Genomic DNA, 26,292 nt, shown 5'->3' on the forward strand with positions numbered 1-26,292 from the left:
GTGGGCTGTGAGGTCGTCCATCCATCTAAGCAATAAAAAAAAATAGGTGAGGTTTACAATACTTGAGCGATGAATTAAGTTGGTAGGAAAAAAACATTAGGATACTGCTACTGTAAGCGAGAGTCAGAAGAATACTAATAGATCTAGCAGGCCAGAGGCACATATCTGTATTTGTATATAAATACCTAGAGAAATTATCATTAAGATCCTAAGGCATAATATGCCTTAGAGTTCATTGCTTTTTTTTTTCATTGCTTAGTTCGTTGGACGAGCTCACAGCCCATCTGGTGTTAAGTGGTTACTGGAGCCCATAGACATCTACAACGTAAATGCGCCATCCATCTTGAGATATGAGTTCTAAGGTCTCAAGTATAGTTACAACGGCTGCCTTACCCTTCAAACCGAAACGCATTACTGCTTCACGGCAGAAATAGGCAAGGTGGTGGTACCTACCCGCACGGACTCGCAAGAGGTTCTACCACCGGTAAAGTAGCCATATTACAATTGAATGAATACCACAAATTTTAAAGATACCGGATTTTTATTTTATCTCGACTATTTTACTTTGGACTTCATTATAATATCGTTTCAACACAAAAGATATAGAGTAAAAGTAAGCTGCAGCAAAAGTAAAACTGTTAAAATGATTTGGCACTGCATTGAACACACGAACAAAATTGAACGTTTTCCATTCTTGCTTGAGCTGGAACGTATATTCTTCGAGAAGGTTCCGTATCACATGAATTATGCAAATATGTGTCGCAAGTTCCAAGAGGTTTGAGGATTTATACTAAACAAATGTTTGAGATTTTATATTCTAAACAAAATATAGTGCAGAAATCGATTAAAAAAAAGTATTCTCAGTTCATTTTTTATGTTTTGTGTCTATAATACTAATAATATAGTTAAGTACTATGTAGTATGTATGCTCCGATCACACCGTTATGACTTTCGATAGTTGAATGAAAACCTTAGATTTTTTTTAAAATACTCGATCGCCTCTTATTGCACGTTAATGGCACTGGGACAGTAACTTTCCCTAGAGTGTCAACAAATACCAAGTTTCATCACAATCGGGTAACGGCTTAGAATCGCATAGAATTGGTTTGATCTACATTTATCTGATGCATTTACGCTGATGACTTGGTGCTGCTGAGTCCATCGATCAGTGCCCTTAGGAGGTTGTTGGCAAGGTGCGAGTGTTACGCGGGGGTTCTTAACATGGAATCGCCTACATGTGGCGGGATAAATATATGTCTCTACAAATTGTATTTTCATATATGGACAAACATATGATCTGAAATAAATGATTATTATTATAGTTTTTCTTTACTTTTTTTCCTCAGCAGACGCTGGTACGTTTTTATTATTTACGGGCCTTAGCCAAGTAAATGATAAGGAATAAATATTTTTAATGTCCGTTAGTTAACTGTTATTATTATTATTATTATTATTTAATAATTACCTCGATGATGTCGGCGCATCGTTACTATTTAGTTAACTAAGTAGTTAAAGTTAACTGTTTCCTTGACTCGAGCAGTTGACTGGAGCGGGGCACTCTGCTATTATCGCTGTACACTTCAAATGTAATAAATGGAATTCGTTTAAAAATTCTTCAAATAAAAGTTCTTCAAATAACATTTATGGTTATCGCTTTTGCCTCTTAAATTGTTACAAACTAAGCTGTCTACATAAGCTGTGGCATTTCTGTTACTTTGGTTCTGTTAGGGTCATTAAATTAGTTAATAAATTGTTCACAACATTCAAACAATGCACTTACGAGAATATGCCTATTTCCTGTGTGTGTATGTGTGTAAAGCGTATTCCTGTATGTGTGTAAAGTGGAGTTGGTTATATCGATTAGACTTGATTATTTAGAGGAATATAGTTTTTAGTTATTTTTTTTTTGCTTAGATGGGTGGACGAGCTCACAGCCCACCTGGTGTAAAGTGGTTACTGGAGCCCATAGACATCTACAACGTAAATGCGCCAGCCACCTGGAGATATAAGTTCTAAGGTCTCCGTATAGCTACAACGGCTGCCCCACCCTTCAAACCGAAACGGATTACTGCTTCACGGCAGAAATAGGCGGGGTGGTGGTACCTACCCGTGCGGACTCACAAGAGGTCCTAGCACCAGTAAAAAAGCAGAGTTTCGTGGTTTTTCATTAATTTACTTTGATTTTTACTTGTCGAAAATAACATTGTTAACAGGGCATATACAAAATAAGCCTCAAACATTCTGATACAGTACGAGTATATTATAGACGATTTATAGACAGGAATATCTATTGTGATTGATGAATTTAATACAAGTTTTTATATTGTATGTATACAATATATTCGTTGTTTCAAGGATTTTAGCTTCCTGTCTTTGCGTTAAATTTAAGGATCATGAACAGTGAAAGTAATAAAACTGTATTTTTTTAAATAAACTTTTGCATTAGTAAAACCACTTAGACCTAATAAATGAATTTTATTTTTGCCGTTACGTCGCGTTGGTAATTTTGAGTTCACTTTAAAGCATACTAGCGACCCGCCCTCGCTTCGCTTCGGAAACATTAAAAAACACATGAAACCAAAAAAATAAATTAAATTTTTTTTTTTAAAAAGTAGCCTATGTTCATCAGGGACAATGTCGGCTTCTAATGGAAAAAGAATTTTTCAAATCGGTCCAGTAGTTTCGGAGCCTATTCGAAACAAACAAACAAACAAATCTTTCCTCTTTATAATATTAGTATAGATTCTTACATTACTCAGATTTAAAAGAATTTAAAAGAAAATTTAGAAAGAACCAGCTCACTACTAATAGACTAATTCTGATAAGGATTTTAGACACAATGCGTTTAATTTACGGTCTAATGTTTTTGTGTAAGGTTCTCATAAATATGCTACAAGTTAGATATAATATATAAATATAATATCGAAATTGGTGAATTCGACAAATAAACATCACATCGACAACATTATTTAATCATTATTTAATTATTTAATCAACATTCTACTTTTATTACACATCAGTTTATTAAAACTATAAAAGCTTAGAGTAAGAAATAAATAAAAACAAAAGTTTATTCTGAAACATTTTAAATCTCGACAATAAAATTCAAGAACAAAATGTCTGAATATACACATTCCGAGCAAAATTCATTCCGAATACAAGTCCTTTAATCCGTACAGATTATGGTGTGGCGCTGGAGGGTGTCTAGTTTATAGTTGGTTCGGCTCCCGGAGGCGATAGCAGACGTTAAGTTGGTTGGTTTTCCTGTAGAAAGCAATGTAATGACCGTGTTTTCCTTTGTCTATGCTCAGCCGACAGTTGTCGTAACGTCCCTGATTAATATCAATCGAATACTAGTTGCATTATATCCTTAAAAATTAATGCCCAGCTTTTAGAATGGTTACGGTGAATTGTTCAATATCCTAATTTAGCATTGTTTAGTAATGAGTGTTTTTGTTTATGTTAGTTAATGTTGATGCAAGTATCTAGTTCGCGAGGAATGTACTAGACGATTTCTCCTCTTCATTCTTGATTAAAAATAATTTAATTTTTAAAAATTAGTCTGAAAATGTTATAAATTTATATATCATGTTTAATTTCAGTTCTGTATCCCGCTCACGCTTCGATGGTCGCTAATTCGTATTTAAATTTTCTTCTACATCACACACATTTGCTTAACATATATAGGTACATATATTTCACTATTAGGTAGAAACGCCTTGCAAGCTATCTATTTACGCAGAAATGAGTCTAAAGCTGGTAGGCAATACTAAAATACATACAAATGAACAAACCACAAACAAACACAAAGATCAATCTAGTTGTCAATGAACATTTGTTTCTTAAACATATCTTTGAGTTATTGTGTCTAAAGTTGTAATCGGCTTAATTATCGTCTGTCTACCGTCGTAAAATATTGTATTTGAAGAAATGGAATAAAACTTAGATTAGAAAAAAACGTTCGGTTTATAAGGTTTAAAGTGATACTAATTATATTAATGACTACAGATAACAACAAACAGATAAATACGTTCATATCTTTAATCTAATGAGAACAAAGATTTGAGGGTATCTCTCCATGCTCAAAGGGCAGGTTATTAAAGTAAGCTAAAATTTAGTCATTATTTGTTTCGTAGACATGTCATGTCCTAACGTGTATAGTTTATTAAATAGGCTATATATATATTTCTTTATTTTTTCTTTCGTACTTAGATGGGTGGATGAGCTCACAGCCCACCTGGTGTTAAGTGGTTACTGGAGCCCATGGACATCTACAACGTAAATGCGCCACCCACCTTGAGATATAAGTTCTAAGATCTCACTATAGTTATAACGGCTGCCCCACCTTTCAAACCGAAACGCATTACTGCTTCACGGCAGAAATAGGCAGGACGGTGGTACCTACCCGCGCGGACTCACAAGAGGTCCTACCACCAGTAATATATTTTATATTATAACGAGAAAAACAAACTAGCTAAACTAAAACCATACAATATAATAAATAATGAATCATTAACTTAATTCAATTTGATCATTCCCTTGGCCGCTAACAATAGCTGAAATATATTTTATCCAATATTCAGACAATAAGTACTTAATATAAATAAAAATTGCCATGTTTTTACCAAACAATCTGAAATTTTGTAATACTTATTGAGAGCTGTTAGCTGCTTGTAACAATGCTGGCCATTCCATTTCTGCAGATATTAACTAACTTGAATGAATTGAGTCCGTGTACCAATTTGTAGCGGATTGCTACGAGCTAGTATCCCGTAGCTGGCACGTAGCATGTGGTCACGTTAGCATCGTAGAGATCTGCGGTTTCATATTGGATTTAATCCCGATACTATATTCGAAGTTATAAAACTCAATACAACATTTCGAAAATCTATTTTAGACTTGTGTTTTTTTTTATTGCCCTTGTAGTTGGACCAGAATAGGGCCCACCTGATGGTGAGTGGTTAGCGTCGCCCATGGACTTCAGCAATGCCAGGGGCAGAGCCAAGCCGCTGCCTACCGCTGCTTGTGTTTAAATTTAGAGATTATTTATTATTATACTATTTCTTGATGTCTTGTAAATATATATATACTTGTAAATATACTTTGATGTCTTAAAAATATATAGTTCATTTAATAATAAGTCTGGTGTACGATTTACATACCTGCGATGTTTTTCGTAAAAAGGGCTACCTTAACTGACCTATATGTAAGCCGTTCAGTAATTGTACCCTTAAAACTGAAAGGAATCATTAGCCTAATGAAGAAGATGAAGAATGATCTTCTTCAATATCATAGTGAATGATTATGATAATGAAAAAGACAATGCATGACAAATAAAAAGAACAAAAATTTGAACTATGTAATTTAATTACAGCTTCGAACGTTTCCCTAAATTATTAATTAAAATTCATGTGACATATTATTAATGTGCGTTTCCGACGCCACAATTATTAAATGTACGTGAGCGGAGGGGGATTAACCGAACACATTTTTGTGTCAATTTTACAAGTAAATATTTTTAAATATTAGATTTTGGTACTATTTACGTACAAATAATCGTAGAATAGTCACTTCTGAGATTTCAAAACAATTGAATTAAAATTTATGTCTTGTGATCCTGTTAAATTTAATTATACTTTATTATACTATTAATAATTCTAAACTCTATCTGACGAAGCGTATGTTTAAAAAAAGTGTTATTTCATTATTGCGAAAAATAAAGATAATTATTCGAAACAATAGTATTTAGTGGAAAGAACTGTTCATTATGTTTACAGTATTGACATACTTCGTCTGTCTTCGAAGACAATAAAAAAAAAACGTATAAGAAGTGTCCGTGACGTCATTGTACGCGCAACGCCTCTGATACTTGTATCGAGTGTTATCGAGCAACACTTCCGGCCTCGCAAAATAAATTATTTACGAACTTAGGAAATATATAGAACTTATTATTGTCTTATAATATAATTAGTAATTTCATAATCAAGTAAATAGTTCATTCATATTTCTTTATACTTATAATATTTTATTGGCGCCTTCCGCTTGACAGGTTCCGGCGCAATAAACCTTACGGCGCAATAAGCCTTAATGTTATTTATGTTACATAATTCGATATTATTAAATAATAATTGTACGTAAATAATCAGCAGAATAATTAAGATGAACAATGTTTAAATATTACCTACTAAGTTTGTATTAAATAGGTCAAGATGATTGTATAAATACCGGCGTTTAGCATATCTCTGCATTCGTATTCTACCCACCGTAACGTGTACTAAAGACAATATATTATTTCGTGTGGATGTAAAGTGTCTCAGTTGTCGCCGCCACCCTGAGAATCCCTTAATACGAGTGATGATTTTATGCTTTGGCTTTGATACCATGATTCCGAGCAAGTATAAATGCACGCGCAGGCGTTATCGTTCTGCCTATTTGTGTTCAGAATGTATGTATTTAGTTTGAAGAGTTAGGGGAGTCCATTTATAGTGCAATCAAAGCTTGGATCATCTTTTATTTTATTGCATAGATAGGTGATCGAGCTCAGAGTCTGCCTGGTCTTAAGTGGTCACCGGAGCCCATCAATATCTACAACATAAATGCCGCCACCCACCTTGAGATATGAGTTCTAAGGTCTCAGTATAGTTACAACGGCTGCTCCACCCTTCAAACCGAAACGCGTCACTGCTTCATGTCTGAAATAAGCGGGGTGGTGGTACCTACCCATGCGGACTCACAAGAGGTCCTTTGGGTGATTTTATTTTCGTCGTCGTGGCCTAAAGGATAAGACGTCCGGTGCATTCGTGTTGAAGCGATGCACCGGTGTTCGAATCCCGCAGGCGAGTACCAATTTTTCTAATGAAATATGTACTCAACAAATGTTCACGATTGACTTCCACGGTGAAGGAATAACATCGTGTAATAAAAATCAAACCCGCAAAATTATAATTTGCGTAATTACTGGTGGTAGGACCTCTTGTGAGTCCGCGCGGATAGGTACCACCGCCCTGCTTATTTCTGCCGTGAAGCAGTAATGCGTTTCGGTTTGAAGGGTGGGGTAGCCGTTGTAACTATACTGAGACTTTAGAACTTGTATCTCAAGGTGGGTGGCGCGTCTACGTTGTAGATGTCTATGGGCTCCAGTAACCACTTAACATCAGGTGGGCTGTGAGCTCGTCCACCCATCTAAGCAATAAAAAAAAAAAAAAAAAGGCCGCTCGCACAGGTAGGTTCCAACATCACTCTATTTCTACCGCGAAGCAGTCAAACGAACCGATTTTAAAAGATGGGACAGTCGTTCACTGAGACTGTGTTATCATCTCTTAAGATGGGTCGCAGCATTCACGTTGTGATGTTAAAGGGATCCGGTAACCATTTAATACTTTAGCAGGCCATTTAGACAAAAAAAAAAGATGTGTGGTGTCGTGGTGTTCCTTATTATAAAGATATTAATTTTAAATTCTATTCGAGGTATTAAGAAAATAAAACTGGAAGTTTGGCATCAACCCACGGTCTTTCGGTAACGTGTGAACTTATTGTGGTACACTTCATTCACGGTTGTTTGCATAAGAGTTAGTGTATTGCACAAACGAACGCTCTTAGATCGTGGTCAATGAATGATAAAAAAAAAGGTTATTTTTTGTACGTTATTACAAAGTTAAGTCGTACACTATGTGCCTTACTAACCAGTACGTAATAAAGTACAATAAAAATCTTACGTTACGGACGTTTTTTCCCGGTTAGGGTACCGCTCCGTATCGTTCCATAAGGAACTTCGTTCCAAAATCCGATGATAAGAAACATCCAGTGAGACACGATGCTCTGTATCCATTTGCGGCATTAATAATAATAATAATTTTTTATTTCAGAATTAAATTCCATATGAAATGTTAGTAATACAAAATCTTGAAGTGTTAGTAAAACAAATTCTTTCGTAAAAATTTTTTTAAGGGAATCCTAATTGTGGTATTATTAACATTGCACTCCTTTCAGATGGGTCATCTTTCAGTGGTGATACCGCCAGAGATAGCCGATGAAGATGGATCGGAAGCAAGTGCTCCTGAAGGTGGGTCGGTGGAACTGCGGTGTACAGCTTCCGGGGTGCCTGAACCTAACATATCTTGGAAGCGGACCTTGGGTAGGAACATTATCCTGCGTGACAGTAATGGACAGGAACTGAAAGGTAATTGATAAAAGCTATTTTTAGTGGTAAAAAATGAGTCAAAGTAAGTTCATTTTATAGGAGATACAGGTTTCGACGGAAAATAACGTTATCATTGATAAAATATTTGTAATATTTTGTGTATTGTTAATAAAGCTTAGTTTTAATTTAAAAAAAATATAGTATATGTACTATGTTCACGCGAACAAAAATATAATTTGAAATAAAAATTGCATCTAACAAGAAAGCATATAAAATAATAAAAAATTATAACACATTTAGTTTTGACAAATTATTGTAACGGATTATTAAAGCAATTTTCAACATTAGCTCTTAACTACAATGATGATTATTAGAAAACAGTAAAATAAAAAAGATGTCAATTCTCCGATAAATTTTATTCGAAGCCCATCGCTATTCAACTAAGTGATAAAAAAGAAACAAGACTAATTTTGCATTCAAAGCCTGCCTGGAGCGAGAGCAGGTGCCCGCGCGGTTAAAACATTGGAGTTTTGTAGGATTTATTAAGATATAGCCTTAGGATATTGGAAAGAAATTCTGTGCTCGAAATAAACGCGTTTCGATTGAGCGATGAGAGTGAACGCAAAATTAATATTTCTGAATTTCTTGTTATTTACGAAAAAGTTGAGGTTCACATATTATCAAAAAAAAATTTTTTTTTTCGTACCTAATCTGATGGTCTTGAGAGACCACTTCAGCGTAACCGGGCGAGCTCACGGGGCTCAAACGTTGTTGCTAATACTGGCCCTAGCAAGAGCCGTGCTTCGCAGAATCTACAACCGGATCGGAAACGCGACCCACTGAGAAGATTCGGCGAGAAACTCAGTGGGCTGTGTCTGTGGGTTAATTTACTCGCAGAGCCCTTCGTTGCAAGCGACGGGTTCGACGAGAACGATGACCGGAATCATCTAAGATGAAAGACGGGCACATTATGACATGTACGGACTGTGGTAGCCACTTAGAACTAGGAGACCGAGAGCACGTTTCCCCTTGATTATACGTATCAGCATTTATACATTATTTTGCGAATTGTATAAAAAGCTAAAACCACCTTTTCATCTTGTGCCAGTGATAATGATCAAAAATACAGCTGCATAGACTCCTTAAATAGAACTGGTATTTATGTGTTGCTTAAGAATAAATAAATAAAACGATAATTATTGGAAAGATGCCGTAAATTAATAATAACATTGTCATAACATTTTTCTTAAAATTCTGTTAATTGCAAAGCTATTTTCAGAATATCTAGTCTACTTAATCTTTAATTTTGTTCCCGAAACACCTTAAAAACTTATATTCGTGTGAAGAAATTATCAAACTAAGATTTGAATAAAATTATAATTATAATTTCAATTTTTAAGATAATTTTTTAAACAAATTACTATTGTTTTGTAATGTTATATCATATCATAAAAGAAAACGAAAGCGGAATTTTCAGAGATAGACAGCGCACGAAAGTCTTTAGTAAAGATGGATTGTTCTCCAAATAAGATTGTAATCGAGGCTATTTGTCTCAAGTCGGTTGTGCAACGGTGACTGGCACGAGAATAATGCTTGAAATTCATTTCCGTGGAAAATCGCGTTCAAAGAACTCAATTACTACTTAAACAAAATATTATGGTAGCCTGGGTTTTGGTCAGGAAATTAAACGAACGGCTTACTGAAGACCGCGCTTCTAACAGGTTTGTTATCTTTATAGTTTGCTATAACGACCGAGTTTTAGGGCTCCGACGAGAGGCAAGGCGAAAAGACATGGGAGTTTGAAACAATTAAAGGCCTCGCCGTAGTAACCCACACGTAAACATAACGTGTTTGATAATATCAAATCTTGTACGTAATCGTCCATAATATGAGTGTGTTAGGCACAAAATTGCTTGTTCCCTACAGACTATTTAAAACCTTTTCGCTTCGGTGTTTTACGAATTTGACTCGTTTTATTTAAGCCATTAAGCGTAAACAAAAGACTGGCAGTCCCCAGTAAGCGGAGGGAGGTTGTAATAGTTAACAGAGTGGCGGAGCCGGCTCTGCCTTTGTATTAATTGGACATGTTAGACACGCTTCACTAAATATATAAGAATTGCCATTCGAGTAGCCTCACGTTTTCCTTTTTCTATAATATACGTTTTATTTCTGTTGGGGAAACATCGAGCTAGCGTAAATGTCTGAAGAAGTTTCTGAGGTTTCTTTGAAATAAACGAAGCTTTATGTGTATTTAATGGAGTGAAAATCCAGTCGCCACTACAAAATCAAAATATAAAAAAACTAACAAAATACGCTTTTATAGAAAATCCAACTAAAAATTAGAAAATAAATTTTAATAAATTTGAATGAAAAATAGTGTAAGAAAAAATTATTTTATTGTAAAAAAAACGTGGAGTGCATGGTATTAGTAGTTATAAATATTTTATGAACAGATGTGAGTAGAAGGGTTATTTTGATAATATCCTGAAAAGCACTCCACGCTTTTTTGTGTATTTTTTTTAAACTATTTTTTATTTATCATTTTTTAGTTGAATATCAAGTTTTTTTGAATTTTTTTTAAATATTGAATTGTCATCGGTCCTTAGTAAGTATACCAAATTACGAGTTAATCCGACGTTTTGAAGGGGGTCAAAATCATGTTCAAAGATTCCGTTACATACTAACATACATACGTCTGAAGCTAATAAAAGCGTATTAAAAATGAATAATGACAAGGTACCAAGGTAATTTGCGTGTTAGATTTTATACTGTATTGCAAAATAATGGATAATTTAATTACGTATGTCGTGTCGTGAAGTGCGGCGTCGAGGCGAACAGCGGAGTCAGCAAACTTAATTAACTCACTTAATAAAACATCGCGAACGGATCATTAATTAGCCTAACGAAGTAAATAAAATGTAATGATCAAGATCAAATTGTTGCAGGCTTTCGTTTTACGATTTTCCAATTTAATTTTGAATTCTCAGTTCAATATTTCAAACAAGAAACGACAAAGGGAAGACCCTTGCACTGCGCTCGGCTCTAACTTTGTTGTTTGAATTTGTATACGTAACCATACATTAAAAGGGTCATTATCATGATCGTGGTTATCGTGGCGTTTATACTAGTTTTATCCTACTCTCTATTATAGCTACCGGTCAGACTATCTCCTAAGGGCAGCCGTCAAGCGATTCAGTTGCATTAGTCTGTTATTTATATTTCACCGCGAATGGTTCTTCGATAAAAGTTCATTAAAAGACATTAAGAACAAAGTTCATCTTCTTTGAAACATTACAATGCGCGTTATGCGCGTGGGCGCTTAGAATCTTAATTTTGACTAATGTTCCTCAAGAGTTATTCTGAGAAATTACGATCGGATGAGTTGTTTAATCATCAATACGTACTGGTGACATTACCGTCAAAATATTTATTGAACATTTTTCACACTTGTAACGCTAATTCTTAGTAGCTAACGTCACAAGCAGATATTATAAATGCTAAAGATATATCTTATCGCTGCCTATCGCTAAGAACTCTATTTCAAAATTATTTTTAAACAGGATAGTTGTTAGTAGATGTTAGGATATTATGTTATACTAGAGCGGTTATACTAGAGCTGGATAGTATGTGAATAAATTATGAATATATCTAATGTTTGGGAACTCTTATGTTTGTTCTTTTTTTTTAAAAAAATAGGTTAAAATCTAGGAAAAAATCTGTTAGCAATATGTTGTCAAGTATAATAATACTAATACTCCGTTTTATATTTATATGTATATGAAAAATATATTTTTTGATTTGTTTAAAATAATATTTAAATATCGACTTCGGACCAAGTTTGAAACTAAACATTTTTCATTTAAAATGTGTTTAGTGGTAGAAAATGATTTGTCTGAGAAATGAAATCGGAAAACAATTAGTCTCGGCGTAATAATAAAGGGGAATTGCTGAATCGCAGCCGTCGTCTGGCGTAACAAGTTGCCAACGACATGTCGCAAGGCAACTTTATAACCCGTTAATAAAATACAATTTCATACAAGCCCCGCTTTCGATATTAAGCGCTCTCTGTACGTATCCTTATATTTGCGCTTGATATTTAGGAGCCTCGTGTGTTTTAGTGAAGCGATAAATTATAAACATTAAATTTAATTTGACAGCAATTGTTAAATTAGCCGCGACTTTAATTTATGATCTCGGTGAATTGTTTGACGTTTTGCTTAGACCATTACAAAGCATAGTTTACGTTAATAAAACTATATAAATAGTTTAGTACGCTTATTCACGAGTATTAACATGTTTATGTTTATTAATAGTGTGTTATGGCTAAATAATAAATATCTGTGGCGAAATAGTCCTATATTCAAAAGGGTAGGACAAATCTGTCAATTCCGAATCTTCTGATTAAAACGGTTACCAGAACCTCTTAACATTTGAAATTGTAAGCTCTATTTCTTTAGAAATAAAAACATGAGCATCCATTTCGTATCCTAGCCAGTATTTAATTTAAACGTTATTTTTCACGCCCATACTGTTTAATTATTACATAGTTGAAGTGCTCAAAAGAATAAGGCGTTCGGTATATTATAATTCTTATTATTAATTATTATCAATATTCGAATTGTATTGAATTATGTTCAGGATTAAATAGTGCAGATATTAACGTAACTAAGGAATGTTCGTATGGGTCTTCAATGATGTTGAAATAATACCGTATACGTACGTAATAATACAATTGGAACTCATATTCAAGGTAGCTGGTGGCATTCAGTTTGTGACGTCTATGGGTTTCTTTTATCACCAGACAGGTCGTGAGCTTATTTAAGCAAATCAGAAAAATAAAAAATGAGATGAAGTATGATAGAAAGATCATATCGTAAAAAGTTTCTTAAGCATGGTTGCGAGCTTTTATATTTTTTATGAAAATCGGATTACTATTGTTTTTTTTTATCAGCTCATACAATAAGCTTTCCTGACACAATGGGAACAGCAATGTTCTTATTCGTTTTGACACGTGTATTTATTTTGTATATCTCTTAATGCGATTACGATACGATTATTAGATTAACGTGGTATTTGATGTTGTAAATGTTTTATTTTGCCCGTCAAAAGTGTAGAAAAGAAAGTTCCTATAATGGTAATGTATTTCTAAGGTAAACATTCTCTATCAAAGTATAACAAGACTAGCAAAGGCTGGATTGTACAATTATTTGTTGTTTGTTCACTCTAACCCAAAGTTTGAATGTGGCTTTAAAGTCTTATTAAAAGCTACTCTACATTTTTATTAATAGCTTCTTTATCTAGAAGGAATTAACTATTTTCTCGGGTATCTTTGGTGGTTATTTAAACAGTAACGTGCTTTGGTTGTAAGGACGGAATTCCTCACCGAATAAGTCCACCGTGGAGTTTGTTGAGTAAGTTAGACCATTTACGGTATCCGATTGTGTTTCGCTTTCCAAGCCTCCAGCCTCCATGTCACTTGGAACTTCAAACTTCAGCATAATGCCTTAATTGAAGTTTTTGGAATTACACGGGGCACAATTTTGAATGAACTGCATAGAAAATTTATAGCTAGGAAATACTAGCTTATTGCTAAGATAGGTGGACGAGGTCACGACCCACTTGGTGTTAAGTGGTTATCGGAGCACAAAGACTTCACAACGTCCATCTACCTTAAGGCATGAGGTCCAGCCGCTATTTTATCTATCGGTTGCCCCACTTTTAAAAACGGAAACCGTGATTACTCAGTAGAAAAGCAAAGGACAATGTTCTCAACCCCTGTGTGTTCGTTATCGCATAATGGCGCGATATCATCAAGGAATAACAGCGACACCTGTGCCAAGGACAGAACACATGGAATCGGTAATTGGCAGCCAACTCGGCAATTGGTGGCCCACTGGACCAAAACCACAAAAACAAGGAAATGTTGAAGAGTTTTGAGATCTATATCGACAATTGAATACTCAACGATTACCTCACGATGCTCACGATAAAGAAGGCGATGTGTACAAAATAGAAAAGCTACAAGTAAAGCGATTTAATTGTAACTTAGGACTAATCGTTTCGTAAAAATAATGCATTATCAAAAAAAAGTTGTGTTAACTAAAACCTATTTATCAGCCATCAGCCGCGTCTACACAATTGGGTAAACGCCAATTTTCTCCTGACGATAAATCATACTATTTCAGTGGGCCCCTCGCGTGGTTCTGTCGTTGTGTACAATCTAACATTAAATGCAGCCAACGTTTCCAAGCCTGTTTTTGGTTAACAGGCTAATTCCATTTTGTTGAAGCACTCGAAGACCTAATTTCTAAAGGTTACATTTAGTAAAATTGAAAAGGTTATTTGAAAATACGTGAACGAGTAAACAAAAAAATATATTGTAGTATTCAATTTGTTAATTCGTTTTTTCGAAGTTTTCTTATGTGAAAAATAATGATATAAAATCAACTCATTTTTTATTTGTCATTATGAAGTTGAAATTTTATTACGTATTTTACTGTGGTTTAGATCTTACGCATATTCCAATGTGAGTGCCATGGCTCATTTTGAGATATGAGAAAGAAACCTTAGTATTATTATGATGTAAAAGACCTAAGGTTTAACCCTTCGTATCGAAATACACGGATACTTACCGATAGTAAAATCAGGCGATAATTAAGGACATTGACCGAAAAGCAACGACAGGGAGAAGGTAATTGAGATGCTACTATCAACAGTTAGAAGTTGTCCGGGCTAGTACACTTGTACCAGTATTATCGGATGAATGGCATGGCTCATTATTGAACAGTTAAGAAAACGTCAGCACCGCTCTGATTTGACACTTTATGAACCAAAAAAAACGACACTAAAAAGAGATACATATATTAAACATAGTATAGCATTTAGCCTGCGCGAGAATGAGATACAATAATACCGAAGACTTGAACCGCATGTGGACTGCACACGTATTATTTTATCACCAAGTAATCCTCCGACCTGATGTATTGAGTTTTTAGATTTTTAGCCTTTGAAGTGTGTTCCCAAATAGTTTTAAAATGTCAAATGAAAAGTTATCTTTCATCTCTTACGTAGTTATTTTTCAAATAAAACGCACTGAAGCATCATTGTTGATTACCTAATTGTACCAATTCAAATTGGGACTCAAAAATGCACAAATACCTAGAAACCTGTATTTTACTTACCATGAAACAATTCCGGGTCCAGTCGATTGGTTTTTGGTTGGTAAAAAACAGAAAGGTTGTTTAACAGAGTTTTTCAAAGACTGAATATATTTGCTTGTTTAGTCTGTATTTACGTTGTCCTTTTTTGGTGTTAAATTGCATAGAACGGAACTTAAACCTATTACTGATAAGAGACAATCGACGTTTGGAAATATCAATTGTTCAAACTAAATGTTAGTTTCGTTTGAATTAGAAAGTAGGTCAGAGGATTCGATGATAATAATGGTCTATCCGGCTACTAATCAGAAGCGGGTAGTCAGCCCCGACATTTTCAAGCTACTGCTTGTACCTTCTCAACATCCTTCTATAGCAAGAGTATTATTATCATTTATCCTAACTTAATCACTAATTTCTTAAGAATTGATTAAAAAGTTAGCTGTTGTACTTTTACAATCTTATATCTCATAATATCGCACATACGGTGCGATAACGTCACTTATGCAAATTAATTTATGTAATTTTTATGAGAAACGTTGGAAAATTCAACACGTTAATAATTCTTATATAGTTCTGCTAGACTATAGAAATAAAATAATATTTAAACTACAACTTTAAACTTCATCAGTAAAAGCAAACATCTGAAACGAGCTCACTAATAACTATTAAAAAATGTATTTTCTCATACTCAGTTCAGTGTTAACAAAAATTGCATAAGTGACTTTTTTTTTTCCTACCTATGCTGATAGCCTTGAGAGGCTATTTCAGCTTCGCCCTAGCGTTTGTAGGTGAGCTCGCGGGGCTCAAACCGGAGAGTTGCTAACACTGACCCTAGGAAGAGCAGTGCTTCGCAGAATCTACCACCGGATCGGAAACGCGACCCACTGAGAAGAACCGGCGAGAAACTCAGTGGGCTGTGATCGTGACTTTATAGCACCGTATGTGCGATATATAGCGGTATTTACGTAGGTCCATCCGCCTAAATTATATAATTGTTAATAAATACGAAGGAACTTAAAAATTATTAATTTAAATACTTTTTATTTTTAATTATTAAAATAGATTGTATCGTGAATGTATCGTATGGAAGTCCATCTTGTATTGTATTTATTTTTCACATGTGTATATAAGTATATATTTTTATGTAATTTTATTAAGATATAGCACCGTTCATGCTAGTTTGCTTATTCCTCTCCTTGCAAGGTTGCCTGGAAGAGATCGCTTTCAGCGATAAGGCCGCCAATTTGTGTCACCTATTATTATTTGTTTTATATGCTTACTCACTACATGTGGTGTCAAATAAAGAGTTATTATTGTTATAGAATTTCATAGCTCCTTATCACAAAAAAATTATATGTCTGTCCAGTGGTGGACAGCTATGTTGGTTCAACTCTTGTGCTGAAAGGCCTGCGGCGTTCGGACATGGGCACCTATCTGTGTATCGCAGCCAACGGCATTCCGCCTACAAAGAGCCGCCGCTACGAGGTCACCGTACTCTGTGAGTAAACTAAAAACTCTTTTATTTACGATCCTACTGGAAAGCGCTCACTCATCTAGAGTTGTATTGGCGATCGTAAAACACGCCTTCTATAGAAATACAATTGAGATTCACCCGAGGATTTTATTCGTAGGTTTTTTGATGAAGCCAGCCATCTATGTGAAATGACTGAGTGCTTCATAAAACGAGAGAATTTATAGTCTGCAAGTTACGAAAACTTTTGCTTCGTGTTAACGCTAAAATGTAGCGTTCGATTTGTTCGTAGGGGAATCGATTGAGAGAAGTTATTGTCCGTGCAAGGAAATAAACTGTCCAACTTTATATCCTCAACCGAACTGCCTCGCTTTAAAGCTCCACCTTAATTGAGTGGACTTAATTTGGAAAGCGTAAAACTTTAGTTCGCCATGTTTATAAATTGATTTCGTAGGTGAACTGGGATTATAAGAATTAACTTCACTGACAAATTAGATGTATGAAGAGATTAACTGAATAATATAATTCTTTATAAGGTATTTTTTTTTTTTTTTTTTTTTTTTTTTTTTTTTTTTTTTTTTTTATGATTGAAGCATTACTGGTGGCCCGAAGGCCTTTCCAGTTTCACCATGACAGGTGGGCGAGCAAAGGCTCAGCCAAGAGGGGTGGGATTTGCTAACAACTGCCCGAGCGCCTCCGAAGGAGACCTAACAACTCAAGAGCAATTGTTTCGCGAATGAATCTACTACCGGATCGGAATCGCGACCCGCTGAGAAGATCCGGCGAGAAACTCAGCGGGCTGATGCATGGGTTAGGTTGCAAGTCGACCTCTTTGTCGAGTTCGACGAGTACGGTTACCGGGGTCCCTAAGCCTGCCCCTAGTATTAGAGCTGAAGGCATCTAATGCAAAGGTTATTGGATCTGATGGATCCGTAATGACGTGTCTAGGGCGTCGACGGTGACTGGCTCCTGCATGATCAGGATTCGGGGAGTAGTCAGCGGCGGCAACGATAAGGCGATTATCATGACGCATAGCCTTATCGAAGTATCGTTCCGACGCTGACTTCATGTATTTCCGAATTGATTCGAGGCCCAGGTCGTCGTGTAGGTCAACGTTCCTCACGAACCACGGAGCCCCGACAGCTAACCTGCAAAAGCGGGATTGTAGGGATTGGAGGGTGTCTATGTGTGTGCGGGCCGCGTGAGCGAACACCACACTCGCGTAAGTCATGACGGGCCTTATGCAAGTTTTGTAAAGTGTCACCTTGTTCCGAAGGGACATTTTACTCCGCTTACAGATCATGGGATAGAGTCTGCCGAGAATGAATGCGGCACGGTCGCGGACTGTTTTTATGTGTGGGCGGAATGTCATGGATGCATCCAGGGTGACTCCCAGGTACTTGACCTTCCTGGCCCAGGGTATGGGTTGTCTAAAGAGAGTAATCGGGGGTGTGAGATTCCTCCTCCTAATCCGGGAGGAAATCCGTGTGGAGCTTCCCCTCTGAAATAGCACCGCAGTACTTTTCGCTGGGTTGATGTCTATGCGCCATTTTCGGAACCACTGTCCTAGGGCTAGGGCTGCGCTCTGAAGCTTCTTCGCGATTAGGGACTTATTTCTACTAGAATAGTAAACAGTCGTGTCGTCGGCGAATAAAGCTAAATGGGTCGGCGGCGACCGGGGAATATCGTTGACGAATAAGCTAAATAGGAGGGGTGAGAGGACAGAGCCTTGCGGGACTCCAGCTGTGAGAGGTCGTGGGGAGGAGCGGGTTCCCTCGACTCGATATCGAAAAGAGCGGTTCGACAAGAAGTCCCGTATGATGAGCACGAGACTATCCGGCACGCCCATGTTGAATAGTTTGAAAATCAAACCATTGTGCCAGACTTTGTCGAACGCTTTTGCGACGTCGAAGAAGAGAGCTCCCGTGTATAACGGTTTTGGTCGATTAAGCCCCACAAGAATGTGCTCCGTGAGGCGGTGCACCTGTTGAACGCATGAGTGATTTGTACGGAATCCGAATTGTTCATCGATGAGAATGCCCTTGGATGAGACGAAGTCTCTGAGGCGTTTGTAGAGCAGACGCTCATACAGTTTGCCTAGAGACATGAGGAGGCTGATCGGGCGGTAGCTCGTCGGATGATTTTTTGGTTTACCGGGTTTATGTATGCCGATAACGTCCGCTTCTTTCCACACCGCGGGAAAGATACAGTTCGCCATAGCGGCATTGAAAATAGATGCCAACATCACGATGAGTTGGACGGGTAGAAGTTTAATAACGCGGTTGGATATACCGTCGGAACCGGGAGCCTTGCGAGGACGTAGGTCTTTGATCAAGTCTTTAACTTCCATCGGGGTGACGGGTGGTAACGCATCCGAGGGTGGCAAGGAGGCTCTGCGTTCTACCTCACTGTCTACTAATTCTACATGAACAGGGTCCACGGATTGAGTGCTGGGCGTACACTGGGTTTGCAATGTATCGGCCAGCAGCTCTGCTTTTTCGTCATCATCGAACGCCGCGAGTCGGCCTGAGGGGCCTACGAGGGGGGGCATAGTTACTACCGTATCCGATTTGAGAGTACGAGCTAAGCGGTAGTAAGACCTTTGGGAGGGCGCGAGTCCTTCTAAGAAATCAGACCATCTGGCATCTCGGACTTCGGCGATGCGAGACTTTACGTCGCGTTGTAGGGCACGCATTCGAATACGATTTTCCGCGGTAGGATACCTGTCGTAGGCGCGTATTGAGGCGTTCTTAGCTCTTAGGAGCTCCCTAATATCGTCGGACAATTTGAAGCGGTGAAGGAAGTCCTCCACTACAACTTGTTTCGATGACCTATCTAATGTCGAGGTGATGTGTGACGTTAAGATGTCTATGGCTTCAGCGGTATCCTGAGGAGACGGGGTAGAGTCCGGGCTAAACGGGAGCGATGGTGGATCAGATTCAGCCAGGCTGACGCCCAGCGTGTGCCAATCCACCACAGTCCTCGTGACGGGAACGGAATCGGGAGCGCGACCGAGCTTCATAACGACGGGACGGTGGTCTGAATCTAACTCTGAAACGACTTCGATCGAGTGTAAGCGCAGAGTTACGTTTTTTAATAACGCTATGTCGAGTATATCCGGTCGATGTGCGATATTTAGCGGGTAGTGAGTCGGGGTTAGCGGAGCGACGATATCGAAGGCGAGATCATCGACTAACGCGTCAAGCCGCCTGCCATTCGGGGTTGTGGTGTGTGAGTTCCACCTGATGTGTTTACAATTTAGGTCGCCCGCCAGAATGACAGAGCTCCCCATGCTGAGCAGCGCCTCGATATCACTGCTTAGAACGATCTTATCCGGTGGAAGATAAACGGACGCGATAACGATCGGCGCGTGTCCCGTCAGTGAGATTCGGCACACTGATGCTTCGATATTAGCGAGCGCGGGAGGATCGAGCGGGACGCAATGCAGGGCTCTTCTATAGTAAATGACGGTACCACCACCACGAGCAGAGAGCCTGTCGTTCCTGACCATGTTATAGTTCGCGATTTTAGGGTCACGGCGCGCGGGCTTAAGTAGGGTCTCCTGCACTAAAAATATATCAATTTGATGGTCACGCAAAAAGTCAGAAACCTGATTACGTTGATTTGCGAGACCGTAAGCGTTAAAAAATCCTATCGTTACGGATAGGGGCTTTACTCTACTTATATACGCCATTGATTACCGGCGGAGTGAGGGGAGGACGTACGTATTTAATGACGCGTATACGTCGGCGTATTCTTGCACAACGGCGATAAAGTGTTGTGCAGTGGAGGCAGCGCGAATGGCGTCGCCCAAAGCGTTAACGCGCTCAAAGTTGATCGACTGAAAGAAGTCGATCGCTAAAGCGAGATTGTCGGACGCGGTCGGAGGGCAAGTCGCGGGAGAGGGACGAGTCGCGGGGGCGGGACGAGTCGCGGGGGTGGGACGAGTCGCGGGGGCGGGACGAATCGCGGAGGAGGGAATTGTAGCCGTGTTCATATACGGCAGCGGTTTCGCCCAGGCCGAGACACTGGGCACCGGCGCCGGAACGAACGCTGGCTTAGCCTGCGACACAGAGGGTGCCGAGGCTTTGATGTCTGGGCCGGAAGCTCGGAGGCGGTTTTGGCGGGCGACGCGGCGATTTATTTTCGGGGCTCGGGGGCATCCGCGGTAATTTGCGGGGTGACCCTGTGTTTGACACAGGACGCAGCTAGGCGGTTCCGTCGCGGTTTTTTGGTCGCGAGCGCAGAGGGCCGTGGCGTGATCGCCCAAACACTTAACACATCGGGGGCGCGCGTGACAGTTACGGGAAGAGTGCCCGTACAGTTGACAGTTATGGCACTGGCTAGGAGTGCCTTTTTTATGGGGGGCTTCGACGGCGATACCGGAGAGCCTACAGACGGCCTGTGTGTTGAAGATTTTCTTACCCTCGGGGGTAGGCTCGAGGGTGACTAGAACCATATTATATGGCTCCCTACCGCGACCGGTGTGCATACGGTGCACAGAATTCACTGGAAAGCCCTGTTCTAACAGATCGGCCTTGACGAGCTCTACATCTAACTCTTTAGGGATTCCGCGTATTACAACGCGGAGTTCGCGGTCCTCCTGGAGCGTATACGTATGGAAACTTATACGTTCCTTACGGAGGTAAGAAGAGAGGGCCCTATGGTCGTCGGGTGTTTGAACCTTAATTTGAATGCCGTTCGCGAGGTTACGGGCATACGTGAAATTTATATTTTTGGCCTTAAGGGCCAGGCAAACTCGATCCCAAGCTGCCTTCTCCTGAAGGATAACCGGGGGAGGGGTCTGGGTTTTATTTTGTGCCACCGGACGCGGCGACGGAGTGGCACGGGCTGGGGGCGCAACGGGAGTCTGAGGGCGGGGGCGCGACGCGTTCGCGGCTTTGCTAATTTTAGCGGCCGCGGGAGCTCGGGACTCCGCGGCACGCTTCTTACCCTTCTGTACCAGGGTGAATCCATCCGTCGATGAGGCGGGGGCGAGGTCAACCTCCATGTCCGAGTCAGAGTCGGAGCACGAGGAGGCGGGTGCAGGCGACCTACAAGCAAGTGTAGGTGTTTTAGAGGGCGCGACGGAGGCCGCGGATGATCGCTCAGCTGAAACGATGGTCACAGCGGACGACGCAGCAGCTTTACTCGCCAGTATAGGCGACACGGGAGCGGCAGGCACGACGGAGGCTGCGTTGCTCAATGCAGAAGCTTTGCACGCAGGTACAGGCGACGCAGGAGCAGCGAGCGCGGCGGAGTCCTCGAGAGGGCTCGCAGTGTGATTGGCCTTGAAGGCCAGAAACTCTGAGGCGAGCTGTGGGTGGTGAAGTCGGAGGAATTCCGCGAATACAGCGTCCATGATCGCTGTGTACCCAGGTGGGGCGGCCCCGGGTCTTGAAAACACTCGCCTTGCGGCGAGGCCCCAACTTCTCGGACCTGAGCGGTTCTATTGAACACAGGTGGCAATGCGGCGCGATTACTACAGGACAAAGAAAAAGCAAAACAAATCAGAAATAACAAAAAGAAACAAAACAAATAAATACTTGCAGGAAACCACTTTGTCGGCAAATGTATCACGAACACAAAAATAACTAAAACGAAACAAATAAAAGCTTCCAGGAAAAACACTTGGTCGGCAGATGTATCACGATCACAGGCCGCGCGAACAATGGCCGGGCTAACAAAAGCCGGGCGAACAAAGACCGGGCGAACGAGTGGTCGATGAGCACGTCCGCACGTGACGGGTGCCTCTATCGGAATGATCTATAAGGTATTAAAGTCGTCGTGGCCTAAAGGATAAGTCGTCCGGTGCATTCGTGTTCAGCGATGCACCGGTGTTCGATTCTCAGGCGGGTACTAATTTTTCTAATGAAATATGTACTTAACAAATGTTCACGATTGACTTCCACGGTGAAGGAATAACATCGTGTAATAGAAATCAAACCCGCAAAATTCTAATTTGCGTAATCACTGGTGGTAGGACTTCTTGTGAGTCCGCACGGGTAGGTACCACCACCCCGCCTATTTCTGCCGTGAAGCAGTAATGCGTTTGGGTTTGAAGGTTGGGGCACCCGCTGTAACTATACTGAGACCTTAGAACTTATATCTCAAGATAGGTGGCGGCATTTACGTTGTAGATGTCTATCGGCTCCAGTAACCACTTAATATAGGGTGGACCGTGAGCTCGTCCACCCACATAAGCAATAACAAAAGTCATCCGCCCCAAGTTAGGGCTTTTCTTGTGTGTCCGCGAGCGTGCAAGGCAAGAAAAATTCACTTCGATCTCAAACAATGACATATCTTTCTATCTTTCTCGAAAATATATCTTTTAATAGTGATATCTATAAAAAATACGCTCTGAATCGTGAATCGAATCCGGACAGTGGTTATCGTGTTTGTGGTAAATCTCACATAAGCTTTCTAATTCTTTGCGTACAGTTGAACCTATAGTTCGGGTGGCGAGTCCAGTTGTGCTGAGATCAACAGACATGCAAGTTACGCTGCAGTGCTACGTTGAGTCGTCTCCTAAATCTCTAAATACATGGCAGAGAGGAAAATCACACAACAGTACGTATAGCTCCGGTTTATAATCACCGATTTATTCCAAAAGGTATCTAAAGTAAACACGTTTGTATTAGCTTCAATAAATCTAATTTATTACTAGGTTTTTCTTTTATATCCTTATCATCTATGTCTATATCTATACTAATATATAAATCTACAGTGGATTTTACGGATTTTCCGTTATGACTACTGAACCATGCATCGGATTGACTTGAAACTTGGTGTCCATGTAGAAAATACATGTACTTAATGGATAGGCTAATATTTATATGAGTGTTGGACTCCCTACACCAGTTGAGGGGGCGTTGGTGATGAGAATCTTTGTGGGGGTGAGAAATAATAATGTTAATTTAAGATGTCCTACGAAGCAGACGGGTACAGCTAGTATTATATAAAAATTCTAATAAAAAGTCTAAAATAAAGAATCTGATATTCTTTTCTCAAACAAATAACAAACTTTGTCATAGGTGGGAAACTTTTGAACAGCTCCAAATACGTTATATCCGAAGAGATATTGAACGAGTACGCGTTGCGTATGAACTTGACTATAACTCGTCTTAAGAAGAATGACTTCGGCGACTACACGTGCTCGGCTGTCAACGGATATGGAAGAGCAGATGGAGCTATTAATTTAAAAGGTAAATTTAATTCGTTTAAACAGCTCAAAATAAATATTAAGAGTAGTTATCGAGTGATTTTGAACGATAAACTTTTAATTTTCCAGAAACACCACAGAAGACGACCACAACTACGAGCACAACAACCACGACGACCACGACCACGCGACCGTCCACCACCACAGCGTCGACGACCCGCCCCTCCAAGGTCCACGTGAAGAAGCCGCATGACCGCGCCAACCAGAACGCGCTGGACGCGGATCCGCGGCAAGTCGAGCTCAATAACGCCTTCAACTTTTACAACGTCAACGTTTTCATTCCCAACACGACTAACAATGATTACTCTCAACGAACCGAGAGACAGAAGACTCGACCGACCGGCTCTCCGCGACATTACATCTCCTACAGCAGCGCTAACAAACAAAAACTAACTTCACTCGTATTATTCATTCTACTAAAACACATCGTATAGACACACTTTGTTTTATTATTCAGCTGTTTAATTATATATAATAAAGATGTGGCTGTTGAATTTTATATTGTACTATTTTGAAGTTGTTGTAAAGTTTTTAACGGTATTGTTATGTAATGTTTATGAAGAACATTTATCGGCCTTATGACGTGAATCGAGACAATAAAACGGTAGCGGCTCTAAATGTCGAACCGTCTTCTGATTAATCTTCATATAACTTATATACAAAATATTTCACATTAATATCATATTGTCATATCAGATTTAATGCGAATTTTGATTTCAAAATGTTTATCTTAGATGAAATAAAAATATTTCCTGTATTACATTATTATTATTATTATTATTAAACTAAAACTTACGATGCTTATTATATTATACTGTTAATAATGTGAGGTAATTAGAAAACGTTAGATTTGTATGTGACAATAAAATTGAAAAGACAATAGACTTTAGACGTAAGATAGCGAACAATATACATACATAAGTATAATAAATTAGTTTGTTGGGTCATTGAGACGTTATTACAAGTGAAATGACAATACTATATGATATACAATTTGGGATACTGTTTACAATGACAGTAATTACAACGAACAAATAAAGCATTAAAATGTTGTTTAGAAATTTAATAATAATTTAAAAAAATGTAGGCGTAGTAGAGATTTATTAATGAATTTTGGAAAACCACGATTCTTTTATACGATATTGTATGGTTTTTTTTTTTTTAAATATCGACAACAATAATAATTTATGCTAGCGTTTTTAAAAAATATTTATATTATAAATTAACACATAATATATTAACGTATGTAACATAAAAATATAAGTAATTAATTTCTTGGACAAAATTTAGATTTAAAAATATGATATAATACTCGTTATTAATAAATTTATGTCTTCCGGTTAGTGTATTAAAATGTAATTTGGCTCATTCAAAATTTATATGTTTCAATTGTGGTAATATATAATATATATTATAGTCCCTTTTGGATGATGCTGAATGATGTGTGAGAGTAGACTTTGTAAGTAACGTCAAAGAATTTATTGTAGTATTATGAATGTTTAGAGGACGTATTAAATTTTAAGCATGAAACTGTAAATTGTGCGGAAAATGTACGAGTAATGTTGCGTGTCTCGTAAATATTAAAAAAAAATTAAATTGTATTTGACGTATCGAATAGTTATTATGACAATAATGTTGCGACAGCTGAACGTTTGTTAGTTTTATTAAAATTTGTTCACAGCTTTGATTCGTAAATGTAAAAGTTGTTTTAAATTTCAAACACTATATGGTTTGTTATTTTTAATTCGAATAATGTTTTATTAAAATAAATTTAATCGATAATAAATAATGAAATAGTAAAGATTAATACTGTATTTGTAAATATCAGACCCATGTAATTAATATATCACTCGAAGTACGTGGGCGATTATTTATCAATGTTAAATATAAGATGTTAATATCATTTTATGATATTTGAAAATAAAAAATGTAATCTATAGTGTTCATTCATTTTAAGTCCTCAAAAAAGGAAAATGTCGTTTTGAGAAAATCGATTTAGTGGAAAAAACCACTGCATTATAACTACACACCTGTGCATAAGCTGCAGTAATAAATTTAGAAGTTAGAAGCATTTAGTTTTGAAAATAAAAAATATATTCTCGCTAGTTCATTGGATAGATCTTAGAAGCAATGTTTTGAAAGGTAATAGGTAGCATATTCATAAAATCCAACTATTTAAATAAACGTCATCAGAATTATGTTATAAATTAAAACAATTTTTCCCCAACTTTCAACTTTAAAAGACAAAACGAAACCTTTAGCCAAAGAAGCAGAAGACACAAATAAGATTCAAAAAGGTGTA

The 26,292-nt window shown here is 38.2% G+C and overlaps 1 protein-coding gene across 2 annotated transcripts in view; it reads left to right on the forward strand.

Moving 5' to 3' along the window:
• LOC101746812 (lachesin) overlaps window positions 1-25,927 on the forward strand; it is an 81,202-nt gene extending 55,275 nt beyond the window's left edge. For both annotated transcript variants that reach the window (XM_012694114.4, XM_062669090.1), the window contains 5 exons: window positions 7,990-8,179; window positions 16,664-16,795; window positions 23,210-23,338; window positions 23,803-23,973; window positions 24,060-25,927. In XM_012694114.4, the coding sequence (XP_012549568.1) occupies window positions 7,990-8,179; window positions 16,664-16,795; window positions 23,210-23,338; window positions 23,803-23,973; window positions 24,060-24,424 (987 nt within the window). In that variant the 3' untranslated portion in view covers window positions 24,425-25,927. The remainder of the gene's footprint in view (window positions 1-7,989; window positions 8,180-16,663; window positions 16,796-23,209; window positions 23,339-23,802; window positions 23,974-24,059) is intronic.
• Window positions 25,928-26,292: the final 365 nt, after the last annotated feature.

Source organism: Bombyx mori, chromosome 6 (genome assembly GCF_030269925.1).
Source record: "Bombyx mori chromosome 6, ASM3026992v2".
Taxonomy (NCBI): domain Eukaryota; kingdom Metazoa; phylum Arthropoda; class Insecta; order Lepidoptera; family Bombycidae; genus Bombyx; species Bombyx mori.